Below are 13,978 nucleotides of genomic sequence, written 5' to 3'. Positions count from 1 at the left end.
CACTCTGGCTCCTTGGCCTTCTTTTGGCTCATGGCAAAACAAACAGAACTTAGGCATGGTGTTAAAAGAATGCATATTGTAGATAATATCTGAACATTATGTTACGGGGCACATTTTGACTAAAAGAAATATTGAAAATATATCCTCAAATCCCATTTTGATAATAACACTGAAGTATTAGTAGAATTTAGTACAGTAGTATTTGCTAACACTACTCCTCCTGATTGTCATAACAACAATACAGGATGATAAAATGTGGTCACAGATCTCTCACATAATTACTGTTTCTACTTGCTCAGTTAAAAAAAGTAACAATGTCAATAATATAAAACAATTGCTATATAAAATATGGGCAACAGAGTAGTCAGTTCCAGAAGTTCATCAATATAGATACCAGTGAATTAACCAACCATGTTGATTGCCTTTTCTTCCAACAATACATAGTTTAATAAACTATTAAATAAAGTAACAAATTTATATATTTCATTAAAACATTGCATACTATTTTGTATCTTGATATATTAGTTATAAATCTCTGAACATAAAATTACAAAAACATTTCCATAACTTCAGTATGATGTGATTTTCATAATGTACTGTATGCAAATTATGGGCAGGTGAAAACCAGTAAGTAAGCATTTAAGTTTATTTTTCAAATATCAGGGTTGTATTTTCTTACAGCAAGTAGAGGAAGGATAGATTGCCATTCAGATACAGAGGACATGTGCCAAGGTAGTTGTCAAGAAAAAGTACACCATTGCAGTATGAAATTGCATTAACTGCACAATAGCAAAAAGTCATTTTAAAACAATTGTTCAAAATATGATATGTTCTATCTTAAAATGGTTCCATTCAAAATAATCAATACTCTGATCTTATTGAAATTCTTTAAGCAGACACTGCCCAGAAAATGGTTGGTTGCCTTTGATACAGTTATAATCACAATAAGTGCCTACTTGTATAATTAGCCAATTGAAATCACAGTATTAAACCTTACTTTTTAAAAAAAATCAATACAAAGCTTTTATCCCCTTCCTATATTTCCGTCCCCTGCCCTGCAGGAAATCGTAGACATATCAATTGTCTCTATTCTCCAGCATGGTAGTAACCAAGGGTTCTTATCTCAAATGCCACTGTGGAGATTGACCTCTGATTGACAGGCTGATTGCTTTGGAGGATACAAGAAACCAGACACTATTTTTCCCTCTGTGATAAGGGTGGTGAAATCTATAGCAGCATCTGATATGTTTCACTGCTGAAATTACTAGGACACACAGTTAATGCAGTTCAAATAAATGTACATGATACGAATATGCAGGAGAGATTCTGGTAAAGAAGTTCTAGTGTCACTAGCTAAAATATGTACCATGAAATGGATGCAATCTATTAGGCTCATCATGGCTGACAAAATAAAAGTTTAAAATCCTTACTGCTGGATTTTATCAGAAAATTAACACTCCCTTCCTTCTGTTACGTCTTTAAGAGCAGTTTTTGATCTCCCTTTTAATCACCCAAATGTCCTCTCTTCTTCTGTCTGTCATAAACACATACATGCCCCATATGATGCTATTCAGAAGGTAAGATTTCCAAAATTATTTTAGAAATATCTTCTTCCACTTTAAAGCCAATATACTGGTAAGAACAGCTTTGCATTTTTCTTTTTTTTGTCAGGCTACAAACCAATTTACTGGTACTTATCTCCTTTACATTTTTTCCAGATTGTTCTAAACTTTACAACCATGGACCTCTATAAGAGCAGCCTCTGCTGGTATGACTACATTGAAGTAAGAGATGGCTACTGGAGAAAATCTCCTCTGCTTGGTATGAAACTATTGTGGTCAGTTTTGAAAAGTGAAAGGTAGAAATAACAATAACATAAATGGAAATGGAGTTAGTCTTTTGAATCAGGCAGGGGTGTCTGTAGGGAGGGGTAAAAAAAAACAACCCAAGATTGCAGCCACAATCATGCCATCAAAAGCCTATACTTCTTTTTTTATGTGCACATGGAAAAGCTGCGAAAGGTGTTGTAGGATGATGTTATGTGATGGGTACCTCAAGAAATGATTTCAGAATTCATATAGGTAAGAGTGGTTTAGCTTAAGCATACTAACTTAGTGTCAGTTATTTACACATCTGCATTATTTCTGCTTCACAATAAAGTTTTTAAAAAATAAATGAAATTATTTCTTCTCTGATGTTTGTTCCACATTAAATTTTATTTTATTGTCATCTGGATGTTTATAGATCTATTATTGTCTACTATTGTCAGATACACCCCCTACTTTACTCCAAGGCACTATGTCTTTACCTGAGTAAAAGCAGTGGCAGAGTGAAATCTGAAAGAGTGACTAAATCAGGGTTCAGCAAGCTGTGTGTGTGTGTGTGTGTGTGTGTGTGTGTGTGTGTGTGTGTGTTTGTGTATGTGTGTGTCCATCCGTCCTTTGTTTTATAACCTCTTGAAGTTTCCCTAATTGTGTGACACATTACCATTTTCCACTAAGGAATTAAATAAATCTACAATTCTAAGCCAAATTTAAATGATTTCCCCAAACTAAAATAGTATATATGTATGTGTATGTGTGTGTGTATCTATCTATCTATCTATCTATCTATCTATCTATCTATCTATCTATCTATCATCTATCTATCATCTATCTATCTATCTATCTATCTATCTATCTATCTATCTATCTATCATCTATCTATCTATCTATCTATCATCTATCTATCTGTGGGATGCGGTGGCTCAGTGGCTAAGATGCTGAGCTTGTCGATCGAAAGGTCGGCAGTTCAGCGGTTCAAATCCCTAGTGCCGCATAACGGAGTGAGCTCCCGTTACTTGTCCCAGCTTCTGCCAACCTAGCAGTTTGAAAGCACGTAAAAAATGCAAGTAGAAAAATAGGGACCACCTTTGGTAACAATGTTCTGTGCACCTTTGGCGTTTAGTCATGCCGGCCACATGACTACCGAGATGTCTTCAGACAGCGCTGGCTCTTTGGCTTTGAAACAAAGATGAGAACCGCCCCCTAGAGTCAAGAACGACTAGCACATACATACCTTTACCCTATCTATCTATCTATCTATCTATCTATCTATCTATCTATCTATCTATCTATCTATCTATCTATCTATTTTCTAGAGCTGTAGTTTGTGTCTCACACTGCTTATATCATACTGCATGGCAGCATCTTTAGAGATGCCTTAAAATGCACTGTCTCACTTTTTACATTCTTTTAGGCAGATTCTGCGGAGATAAACTCTCAAACATCCTCACATCTAGTGATAGTAGAATGTGGATCGAATTCCGTAGCAGCAGCAACTGGGTAGGAAAAGGGTTTGCAGCCATTTATGAAGGTGAGTCCATAGGAAAATCAACTAGGTTAAACTTTTATACCAGATTAATTTAAAATAGCTCTGTGGCCCAAATTCAGCAGAACGTGCATTTTGGTATAACATGTGAATTTTAAGAAAAGAAGGGAAATAACAAAATACTAAACCATGGCTCTTGAGGTAATCGCTTGCTAAAATTATTTCCTCAGACTGCTTTTACAGTTCAAAGAGAAAAATGCAGGAACGTTTTGAGCAAGTATTTAGATTACTTCTAGGATAATTAGCAGTCTTCCCTACTGGCCAGATTTGCTGAGGCTTATGAATTACAGACTCAGCATATTTATAATGGATCAAACTAGGGGAGATTGCCTTATATGTTAAAAGTAAAGTTAGGTGGGTAGATGTGAATGCAGGTGTGGATATGCATGTGAAGTCCAATCCAAATCAATAGGGTTTTCTTGGATTCTACCCCGAATAATTATCAGGTGCCTCTCACAGAAAATTGTTGGGTGATATAATTATTGTCTTACACAACTTTCAAGTACCTTAAAGTTCTTTTTGTGTTCTAATCTCTCAGGAGATATTTCTGGACCCTTCTGAGTAATAATAAACCTGTGGCAGCATACCAGGTTCTGTATGCTTAGAGCTTCCTTTCTGATGGGAAGGGAATTTTCCATGCACTGCAGATTTCCCATTGTGCATGCCAAGCATTTCCCTTTCATAGGCAACAAAGGGAAACCCCTACATTAACAGGTATTGGCCCAGATACTGAAGCTGCTGGGTCATTTCCTATGGCTCCTATCCAATTTGCAATTTACACTACATTCAGAAAGTGTTCAAACCCCCTTCACTTTTGTCGATTTTGTTATGATTCTATAGTGGTTGAAATTCATTTTTTTTCCCCTCATTAATCTACAGTCGGTATCCCAGAATGACAAAATGAAAACAGAATTTTAGAAATATCTGTACATTTATTAAAAAAGAAAAAACCGAAATATCACAGTGGCATAAGTATTCAGACCCTTTGCAATAACATTTGAAATTTAGCCTTGGTGCCCTCCCCCCATTTCTCTTTATCATTGCTAACATGTTTCTGCACCTTGATTGGAGTCCACCTGTGGTAAATTAAACTGATTGGACATGATTTGGAAAGGCACACACCTCTCTATAGAAGGCCTCACAGCTGACTGCATACTGTAGCAGAGCAAAAGCCATGAGATCAAAGGAACTGTCTGTAGAGCTCAGAGACAGGATTATTGCAAGGCACAGATCTGGGGAAGGCTATAATAAAATTTCTGCTGCGTGGAAGGTTCCTAAGAGCACAGTGGCCTCCATAATTCTCAAATGGAAGAAGTTTGGCACAGCAAAGACTTGTCCAAGAAGAGCTGGTCACTCAGTCAAACTGAGCAATCTGGGGAAAAGGGCCATAGTAAGAGAGGTGACCAAGTACCTCTGACTGAACTCCAGAGATCCTGTATGGAGATGGGACAGAGTTCCAGAAGGACAACCATCACTGCAGCCCTCCACCGATCTGGGCTTTATGGCAGAGTGGCTAGATGGAAGCCTCTCCTCAGTGCAAAACACATGAAAGCCTGCTTCAAGTTTGCTAAAAAAAAAAAAAAGCACCTGAAGGACTCTTATGTGAGGAACAAGATCCTCTGGTCTGATGAAATCAAGATTGAACTGCTTGTCTTCAATTCTAAACATTTTGTCTGGAGGAAACCAGGTACCGCTCCTCACCTGCCCAATATCATCCCAATAGTGAAGCATGGTGGTGACAGCATCATGCTGTGCGGATGTTTTTCAGTAGCAGGGACTGAGAGACTGGTCAGGGTTGAGGGAAAGCTACATGGAGCAAAGTACGGAGATACCCTCAATGAATACCTGTTCCACAGTGCTCAGGACCTCAGACTGGGCCAAAGATTTACTTTCCAACATGATAACGATCCTAAGCACACAGCCAGACAACACAGGAGTGGCTTAGGGGCAACTCTGTGAATTTCCTGGAGCAGTGATGGCTAACCTTTTCTGGATCGAGTGCCCAAAATGCACGCACGTGCAACTGCGTGCTCCCGACCCCCAAAATGCAATGCGCCCCACCCCCATACATGTTTGCGCCCCCACACATGCACCCTGTCCCGTGGATGTGCCCTGCCCCTGCGATGCACCCTGTCCCTTCTTGCACCCCATCCCACACATGCATGCCCGGTGCCCCCTCATGCACACACCCTCCCGCATGCACCCTACCTCCCGCACATGCCCGGCAGAGACCCGAAGACCAGCTGGCCGGTGGGAGGCATATGCATATGCGCAGCTGAGCTGGAGAGGGTTCTGCGTGCCACCTCTGGCACGCGTGCCATAGATTCGCCACCACGGTCCTAGAGTGACCCAGCCAGAGCTGTGACTTGAAACCTATTGAACATCTCTGGAGAGACCTGAAAATGGCTGTCCACTGATGGTTGCCATTCAACCTGACTTGAGCTTGAGAGGGTTTGCAAGAAAGAAGGGCAGAAAATCCCCCAATCTAGGTATGTAAATTTTGTCACGTCATACCCCAAAAAAACTCAAGACTGTAATTGCTGCCAAAAGTGCTTCAACAAAGTACTGAGTGAAGGGTCTGAATACTTATGTCAATGTGATATTTTAGTTTTTTTTCTTTTTAATACATTTACAGACATTTCTAAAATTCTACTTTCACTTTGTCATTATGCGATACTGAGTGTAGATTAATGATTTTAAAAAAATGAATTTCAGCGACTGTAGTATCAGGCTGCAGCATAACAAAATTGACAAAAGTGAAGACGGTCTGAGTCCTTTCTGAGTGCACTGTACAGTAGGTGGATTGCACGGCATACAGTTTTAAACATAAATTTTATCAGGAACATTTGATTCATGTGTTTGTCATTTGAATGGGTCCTCCAGACACAAGTAACTTCTCATTTAAAAAAATGTAAATACTGGAAGTAAGCTTACATTTGTTCTTTTGTGTTCTTTAGCAATTTGTGGAGGTGAGATACATAAAAATGAAGGCCAGATCCAGTCTCCTAATTATCCCGATGACTATAGACCAATGAAAGAATGTGTGTGGAAAATAACAGTGGCAGAGAACTACAATGTCGGATTAACCTTTCAGGCATTTGAGGTAAAGCCTTTTAACTGAGCAAACCATCTTGTGACTAACTGACAGTGACATTTAAGGGAATCCTCATTAAGCCAACATCGACACAAAGCATTCTCTGTATAACATAAAGCCATACAGTAGTTCATATTTCCTTTCACTGAGACTTTCATTGCAGAAATTTCAAAAGATGAAAGGGTTTTATATTATCTCACTATTTGAATAGGAATGTTTTAAAAACTGACAATAGTTTCTTTTAACAAGTAACTAATCCTATTCCAAAGGCTATTTAAGGAATAGAACTTTTATTTCTTTCTAAAATCTCTTTGTTCTCATTTCTCTCTTCATACAATTACATCATGCTGATATTTTATAAAGGGATCAAAATTGTACTGAATTTTATAATGATTTCTAATTTTAATTTTTATACAATGTAATTTTATTCGGAACCATATTTATTACATACTGTTAAATAAGCCTGTAAAACTAACTTTTTTCTGATTTATGTTATAATCTAGGCCAGGAAAATACATTTCATAGCATTGTTCAAACTCCCTTTGTGTCATAGGGATTAGAAAATAGGTAGGTAGATAAGTAGAATTACATAAGTGAAACAATAAAAAAAAGTTTTATAAAGTTTTTATACAGGGTGCGCTGATTTTTTACTATATGTCTACTTTCTTTCCTTTTCATTAGCTGTTAAAATAATAGGAATTCAAACTGCAATCCTGCTCATAATCAATCAACTCAGGTGCAGAATTGTACTTTAAAGAAATTTCAAAAGAGCCATTCTCATGAAACGCATCTGGAGTAAGAACTGAGGGAAAAACATCCTCAGAAAGATAGAAGACATCCCTTAAATAGCACAGTTATAGAATAGAAGCCTTGTGGTGCTAATATCTCTATTTAAAGATACTGGCTTCCAACTTAGAATTGTTAGTGTCAATAGACCACTGGCCCGAATCAGTGTAAAGACATTAATTTTTTACTGTACTAAGTTTTGCCTAAGGCAAAACATTATTCAAATCTAATCTATGTGTGGTCATATTAAAAATTATTTTTGTTGCTCAATGAAATACATTATCTGTTGAATTTCCAAGCTTTGTAACTTTTCCTATTTCTGATTTTTGCATCTACCTTAAGTTCAGGTTGATACTTATTTGGCCACAGGATGGCAATTAAAAATCGCTTGGTGCCAACATAATTTCTCTTCAATTTAATTTTACTTTTGAAAGAAGCCCTGCTCAGAATTTGAATAGGTTTCCCAAGAATCTACCGTGTTTCCCTGAAAATGTGTTTTATATTTTTTTGTACTCCGAAATAAGCACTTGGCTTTATTTTTGGGGAGGTCTTATTATTTTCGGGTGCATGGAGCAAGACGGGGCTCCTCTTGCCGTCTTACCTGATTTCCAACTCTGTCTCCCTAACCCTAACCAGAGGAAATGGTGGGGATCGGCTGTGCATGCATTTTAAATATTTTCAGGGAGGGCTTATATTTGAGGAGGGCTTATTTTTGGGGAGGGTTTATTTTAGGAGGAGGGCATATTATCAGGGGATGCCTTATTTTCGGGGAAACAAGGTATATTCTTATATTAGAAACTAAATAATACAGTTAGTCTAAAAATTGTTAGCAGAAATATACACATTATAATTTTGATCCAATATCATTTTATATTTGCAGATTGAGAGACATGATAATTGTGCCTATGATTATTTAGAAGTCCGAGATGGAGTGAGTGAAAGTAGCCCTTTGATTGGCCATTTTTGTGGCTATGATAAACCTGAAGATATAAGATCTACCTCAAATACCCTGTGGATGAAGTTTGTTTCTGATGGGACAGTCAATAAAGCAGGATTTGCTGCTAATTTTTTTAAAGGTAATAGTTTGGGCAATTAGTGGTGAAGTTGCATTTAAGAGCCAAGGTGGCACAGTGATTAGAATGCAGTATTGCAGGCTAATTCCACTCACATTGCCAGGAGTTCGATTCCCTGTATCCTGAGTGGCTCAAGGATGACGTAGTCTTCCATCCTCTGAGGTTGGTAAAAAGAGGACCCAGATTGTTGGGGGTAATATGCTGACTGTAAATCACTTAGAGAGGATTGTAAAGCACTGTAGAGCAGTATATAAGTCTAAAGTGCCATTGCTATTGCTGATGATAAAACTCAGGAAAAAATAATGTAGAGACTTCCCTTAATTTAAATTTTATTGTTCAAACATTTTTTCTGCTTCTGCCCCTGATCCTGTAGCCTTCACTACAAAAACTGTAAGATTGGTTTGATCTATGAGCTTTCAGGTTTCTTTTTCATCTTTCATTTATTCTCACTACAAAATGGTTTCCTAAACCAGAAGATCCCAAGTGATTTGAATGCATTTAGAGGGGCAACTTCTCTCACTAATTTTGCTAAGAGTTCATTTTAAAGCTGAGATCACAGCACAATTCTTTGGAAGCTCAGATTGTTTATATACTGGAGGTAGCCTAAAGAGGAAAACCTAAACAGGGTGGAGATGGAACTTCTCTGTATAGAGCAATGAGAATATAAAACCAAGTGGATACAATGCAAGAATCAACCAAATATACTTTATTTATTTCATTGATTTACACAGCTGCTTAACTCAGGACAGCAAAGACCATCAGAAAATAGCAGAAGTCAATTAAAACCCATAATCAAATTATAAAACTGTACACCAAAGCAACCATGTGCAAACAGGTGTCAAGAAAAAGACCCTCATCCAGTCACACCAGTCCCATACCCTGCATTTAAGATATTTAATGTCTTTGATATTTTCAGCAAAGATGATCAATATTGTACCCATACTGTGCCCAGCTTTGAATCTAACTGAAAGTGATCTACATAATCTTTTTCATCTATTCAACAATTCTCCTTAACCACCGCCAGACCACTGCCTCCTTAACCACATATGGAGCCATCCCTTCTCTCCAGGAAGAAACCACCATCACTTGGACCCAACCACATGTCACCTGTAGGAAGATCTTAACCAACAAGAAGGAGCATCATCCTAAAATATAGGCTGTAACTGCTATAGGCAGTTACAGTTCCACTGTCTCTATCCAGTTCCTCAATGTCAATAGGACAAAAACTCTTCGTAGATAACCAAATCACCCCATAACTCATCCAACTCCAGAGAACCAAACTTTGTAGATAACCAAATCACCCCATAACTCATCCAACTCCAGAGAACCTCCACAGAAGAAATCCAACCCGAGTGAATCCAAGGGATTTTAATTGATCGACCCAGTAAGGTACTCGGGAATTCCACCAAGCATCCTCTGAAACCCAACTGCAATCATCAGCAGACCAGATGCTTCCTGCAGTGGGGAGCAGATAGGGACAAGTCCAAAGCAATCAAAAACTATCTTTCATGTTAATGGAATCAACTATGGGGTGGATCTTATGGGATAATAGATAACTGCAAAAACTGTGCTTCACTGAATAAAATATGGTATGGGGCTATCTTGTTTCCTAGAGATTACGCTCACCTCCTAGTGTCTTCTATTGTCATCATTCCTTGCCCCTCTAAAAGTTTTATGGCTGAGCTGACAAAGTTTATTATTTTTCAAGTCCTTGATTAAGTAATTGATGGGAGGGAGTTTTGCTTTATTTTAGTCCTCCTAACCAGTCCCAATTTCTCCTGCACATTACCTCCGCTAATTTTGAATTCTTGAAATTACAAATTATTTCAGTGTCAGCTGTATCCCTGGCTGATCAATATAAACAACAGAAGTAGAGAATAACAAGTCTCTAGGTAACAGATATTCATGATGGAAGTATGCAAGAACCTTTACCTAGGAAAAGGAACTAAAATATTTTTTAGATCTAGAGCAATGAGATAACATTTGGAAGCAGCTCAGGAAGACTCCTCTCTGATTTAAAAAGGTAAAGGTAAAGGTTCCCCTCGCATATATGTGCTAGTCGTTCCCAACTCTTAAGTGGGGAGTACTCATCTCCGTTTCAAAGCTGAAGACCAAGTGCTGTCCGAAGATGTCTCTGTGGTCATGTGGCCGGCATGACTAAACGCCAAAGGCGCACGGAACGCTGCTACCTTCCCACCAAAGGTGGTCCCTATTTTTCTACTTGCATTTTTTGCGTGCTTTCGAACTGCTAGGTTGGCAGAAGCTGGGACAAATAACGGGAGCTCACCCCATTACACGGCACTAGAGATTCGAACTGCTGAACTCACGACCTTTCAATTGACAAGCTCAGCGAGTAGGTACAACACAACAAGATTCTGTTACTGTAGCCAATCGCAATAAAAATAATTTTAGCCTTCCTGTAGAGTTGATTTTCTGGTCTGGTCTAATCAACTGGAACAATGCTTAAAGGGGTATGCCTATCTTCTCAGTCATTAGATGTATCCTACTTTGTGAAAATGTTTACATCAAACACAGTTTGTGTTATAAATGCAAATTTGTTGTTGTTTTAATACAATATAAAAAAATTTGAATGCAATGCTATTTTTATTTCTCAGAGGAAGATGAATGTGCCAAATTGGACAATGGTGGATGTGAACAACGATGTGTGAATACACTGGGCAGTTATCAGTGTGCTTGTGATCCAGGTTATGAGCTTGGGCCTGATAAGAAGAGTTGTGAAGGTAATTGAGTGCACTAATTTTCAATATTCCAGAGACTATTTTATTACATGACTTGCTTTTATGGAAAGTACTGTATCTGCATTAAGCCCAATTTTACATTCTTGCCAAGGCTGATTTTGTGTATGTATTATAAATCTTACATCAGCTATTTCTCAAAAATGCTGATCTGACAATAGATTCCATGCATAGTAAGTTAATAAAAGTTTACTCTAGCCACCTGGCTATTTTTCAATGTCAGTATGTCTTGTTCTTCGTGAGATGGGTATGAATTTTATGAAATCATGGAAAATATTTAACTATTAAAAACATGTGTCTGTTCTAAAAGTAGCACTGTATATTTAAATAAAACAGGAAAAAGATAAATCTTACCATGCTACTACTCTGTTAAGTCTCTTTACTATTACCATTCTATAAAGTTGCTTGGAGTTTTGCCAAGAACAAGGTAAGATCAGGTCTCAAATTACTACAAATACGGTCATTTTCCTCTACTTCCATTCCTCTTTGTAGATAAGGCAGAAATCAAGGATCTCTGGCCACAAAGAACTATTAAATAAACATATAGCAGTTGCCTAATATATCTGAGTGAACCAACTAGTGTCCTTTACAGTAACTCAGAAAGATGGAAATTAAAACATGGTGCTACATAAAAGTTTCAACTTCTTTCCACGGCAGAGGGAAAATTATCTTTGTGTTGGTAGCTTCATTCATGCTCTCAATAATTGCAATAAAGAGATGAATTAGGACAGTGGTTTTCAAATTGTGGTCCGCAGACTCTTGACGGGATCCGTGATGTCTTCTCAGGGGGTCCATGAAGGCTTGAAGAAATGTTATGACTTAAATCTTGAGTTAAGTCTTGGTGGTCAATGGCCCATGGCCACAAAAGATATTTAAAGGGGGTCCATGGTGAAGAAAAGATTGAGAACCCCCAAATTAGGCAATGTATGTCTGGGAATCTTTTGCTGAGTAAGCCTACGTGTGAATAAGGAGTCAAGTGTCTGGAAAGCTACAATGTACTGCTGACCTCTGGTTTAAATGAGCTAGCCCTGACAGTAGAAAAAGCCAACCCCCCTACCCAAATTTTCTTTTATTACAGAGCAATAAATACTCCTTCAGAAAATCTAGAAATTTTTTTTGCATGAACAAATATAATATTTTATATGGATAATTTTACCTCTAAAGCTGTACTTCATTTGTGAAATCACTCCATTTCTATATAAGAACTTTCCAGAAGAAAAAGTGTTATGTATATCTTACATCTAAATATTTGTGGCATCATGTCTTTTCTCTTAGTATATTAAGTAAGTGTGTCTTTAAGATATTCTCAGCTCCTAGCAACCAGATAAGTAGATTTTCTTCATGATGACCTATCCATAACCTGGTCCTTCAATTCTTCCAACAGCGTATTCATAGCCAATAGGATTCTTCCACCTTGCTTCTGATCATCTTGTTCTCTCCTTTCTGCCTTTCTCAGTGTTAGTCCTGCCTTTCCTGGAGAGCTGCAATTTCATATACCCTATTTTTTGGAGTATAAGATGCATTTTTCCCCCCTAAAAGAGGGTGAAAATTTGGATGTGTCTTATACACCGAATGTAGCCCCCTCAACCCCACCCTTTGGTCTCTGCCTTCCAGCAAATTGCCTCCTTACAGCAAACAGCCCATTTCAGTTTCAGCTTCAGCACAGCCTGATTAGCAGAAGCAGCTGATTGTAGGTTAGATCGGCCTCCCAACCATCAGCTGTTTCAGGCTACAGGGATTGCCATTGCCTATTGCCGCCTCCGCGCGCCCCATTTTCGGCCTCTGCTGTTTGCTGCAAGGAGGCAAATTGCTGGGAGGCAGAGGCAGATTTTTTTTCTTGTTTTCCTCCCCAAAAAAGGTAGGCACGTCTTATAGTCTGGAGCATCTTATACTCCGAAAAATACAGTAATATGTACAAAATAGGATAATTTGAACCTGATTATTATTTTTATTTTATTTTATTCAATTTGTATCCCGCCCTTTTCCTAGTGGACTCAGGGCGGTGCACAGCCAGAACTAAGACACATACCAATACAAAATTTAAATTTTTTAAAAGAATTATATAACTTTGGCCCAAAATTTAAAATATTCAAACTAAAACCCATTGACAATTTAAAAGGCTAAAAAAGGCTAAAAAAGGGGGGAGGAGGTTTCATGCCAGCCCTGCTTGATCGAAAAGAAAAGTTTTTAGGGCACGGCGAAAAATCCGGAGATCCGATATCCTTCGTATCTCCGGGGGCAAATGGTTCCAGAGGGCAGGAGCTGCCACAGAGGAGGCCCTTCCCCTGGGGGTCACCAGCCGACATTGCCTGGCTGACAGCACCCTGAGGAGTCCCTCTCTGTGGGAGCGTACTGGTCGGTGGGAGGCTATCGGCGGCAGAAGTATATTATGTGCATTTTGAATAAGAATTCTGAGTTGATTTGTTTGGCGATCTGTTTCTTTGCTTTCTTCTAAGTGCCTAAGATTAATATTCAGCTCTAAATTTGTGATCATGAAATTCATACCTTAGTTAAAGAAATTAAATCAATATAATCCTGCATGAATTACTTAACAGATTTACAAATTTAGCCTGAGTTGGGCAGCCTTTTGAGGGAGTGGTCGCCATTTTTTAAAATAAGGAAAACAGCTGCAAACTCACATACGCAACAAATTCCATAAGATTTCAATTGTGTCTCCACAAAATTTTGCAGCTATTACTTATTTATTGGAGGAGAGTTGGAATTCTGTGGGTGATATTCCACTGTATTGGTCACAGGCATTTCATAAGTATTGGGGTGCCCATAAATACTGTATACTCCTCTGTCTGGACTAGCTTAGAATATGATCATGGAGTGACAGATTTCACATATTTTCACTAGGAAAATGTTCTAATACAAGCTTTTTAGCATCCTGGTCTCAG

The 13,978-nt window shown here is 38.2% G+C and overlaps 1 protein-coding gene across 1 annotated transcript in view; it reads left to right on the top strand.

Annotated features, from left to right (window-relative positions):
- The window catches only part of TLL1 (tolloid like 1), a 127,754-nt gene that overhangs the window by 99,622 nt on the left and 14,154 nt on the right, over window positions 1-13,978 (top strand). The window contains exons 10-14 of the mRNA XM_070948151.1: window positions 1,719-1,821; window positions 3,238-3,354; window positions 6,327-6,472; window positions 8,130-8,325; window positions 10,938-11,063. Of these exons, the coding sequence (XP_070804252.1) occupies window positions 1,719-1,821; window positions 3,238-3,354; window positions 6,327-6,472; window positions 8,130-8,325; window positions 10,938-11,063 (688 nt within the window). The remainder of the gene's footprint in view (window positions 1-1,718; window positions 1,822-3,237; window positions 3,355-6,326; window positions 6,473-8,129; window positions 8,326-10,937; window positions 11,064-13,978) is intronic.

Source organism: Pituophis catenifer, unplaced genomic scaffold (genome assembly GCF_029215685.1).
Source record: "Pituophis catenifer annectens isolate HBS135680 unplaced genomic scaffold, rPitCat1.0.hap2 SCAF_8, whole genome shotgun sequence".
NCBI classification, from domain to species: Eukaryota; Metazoa; Chordata; class Lepidosauria; order Squamata; family Colubridae; genus Pituophis; species Pituophis catenifer.
This window is presented reverse-complemented; position numbering and strand designations above follow the sequence as displayed.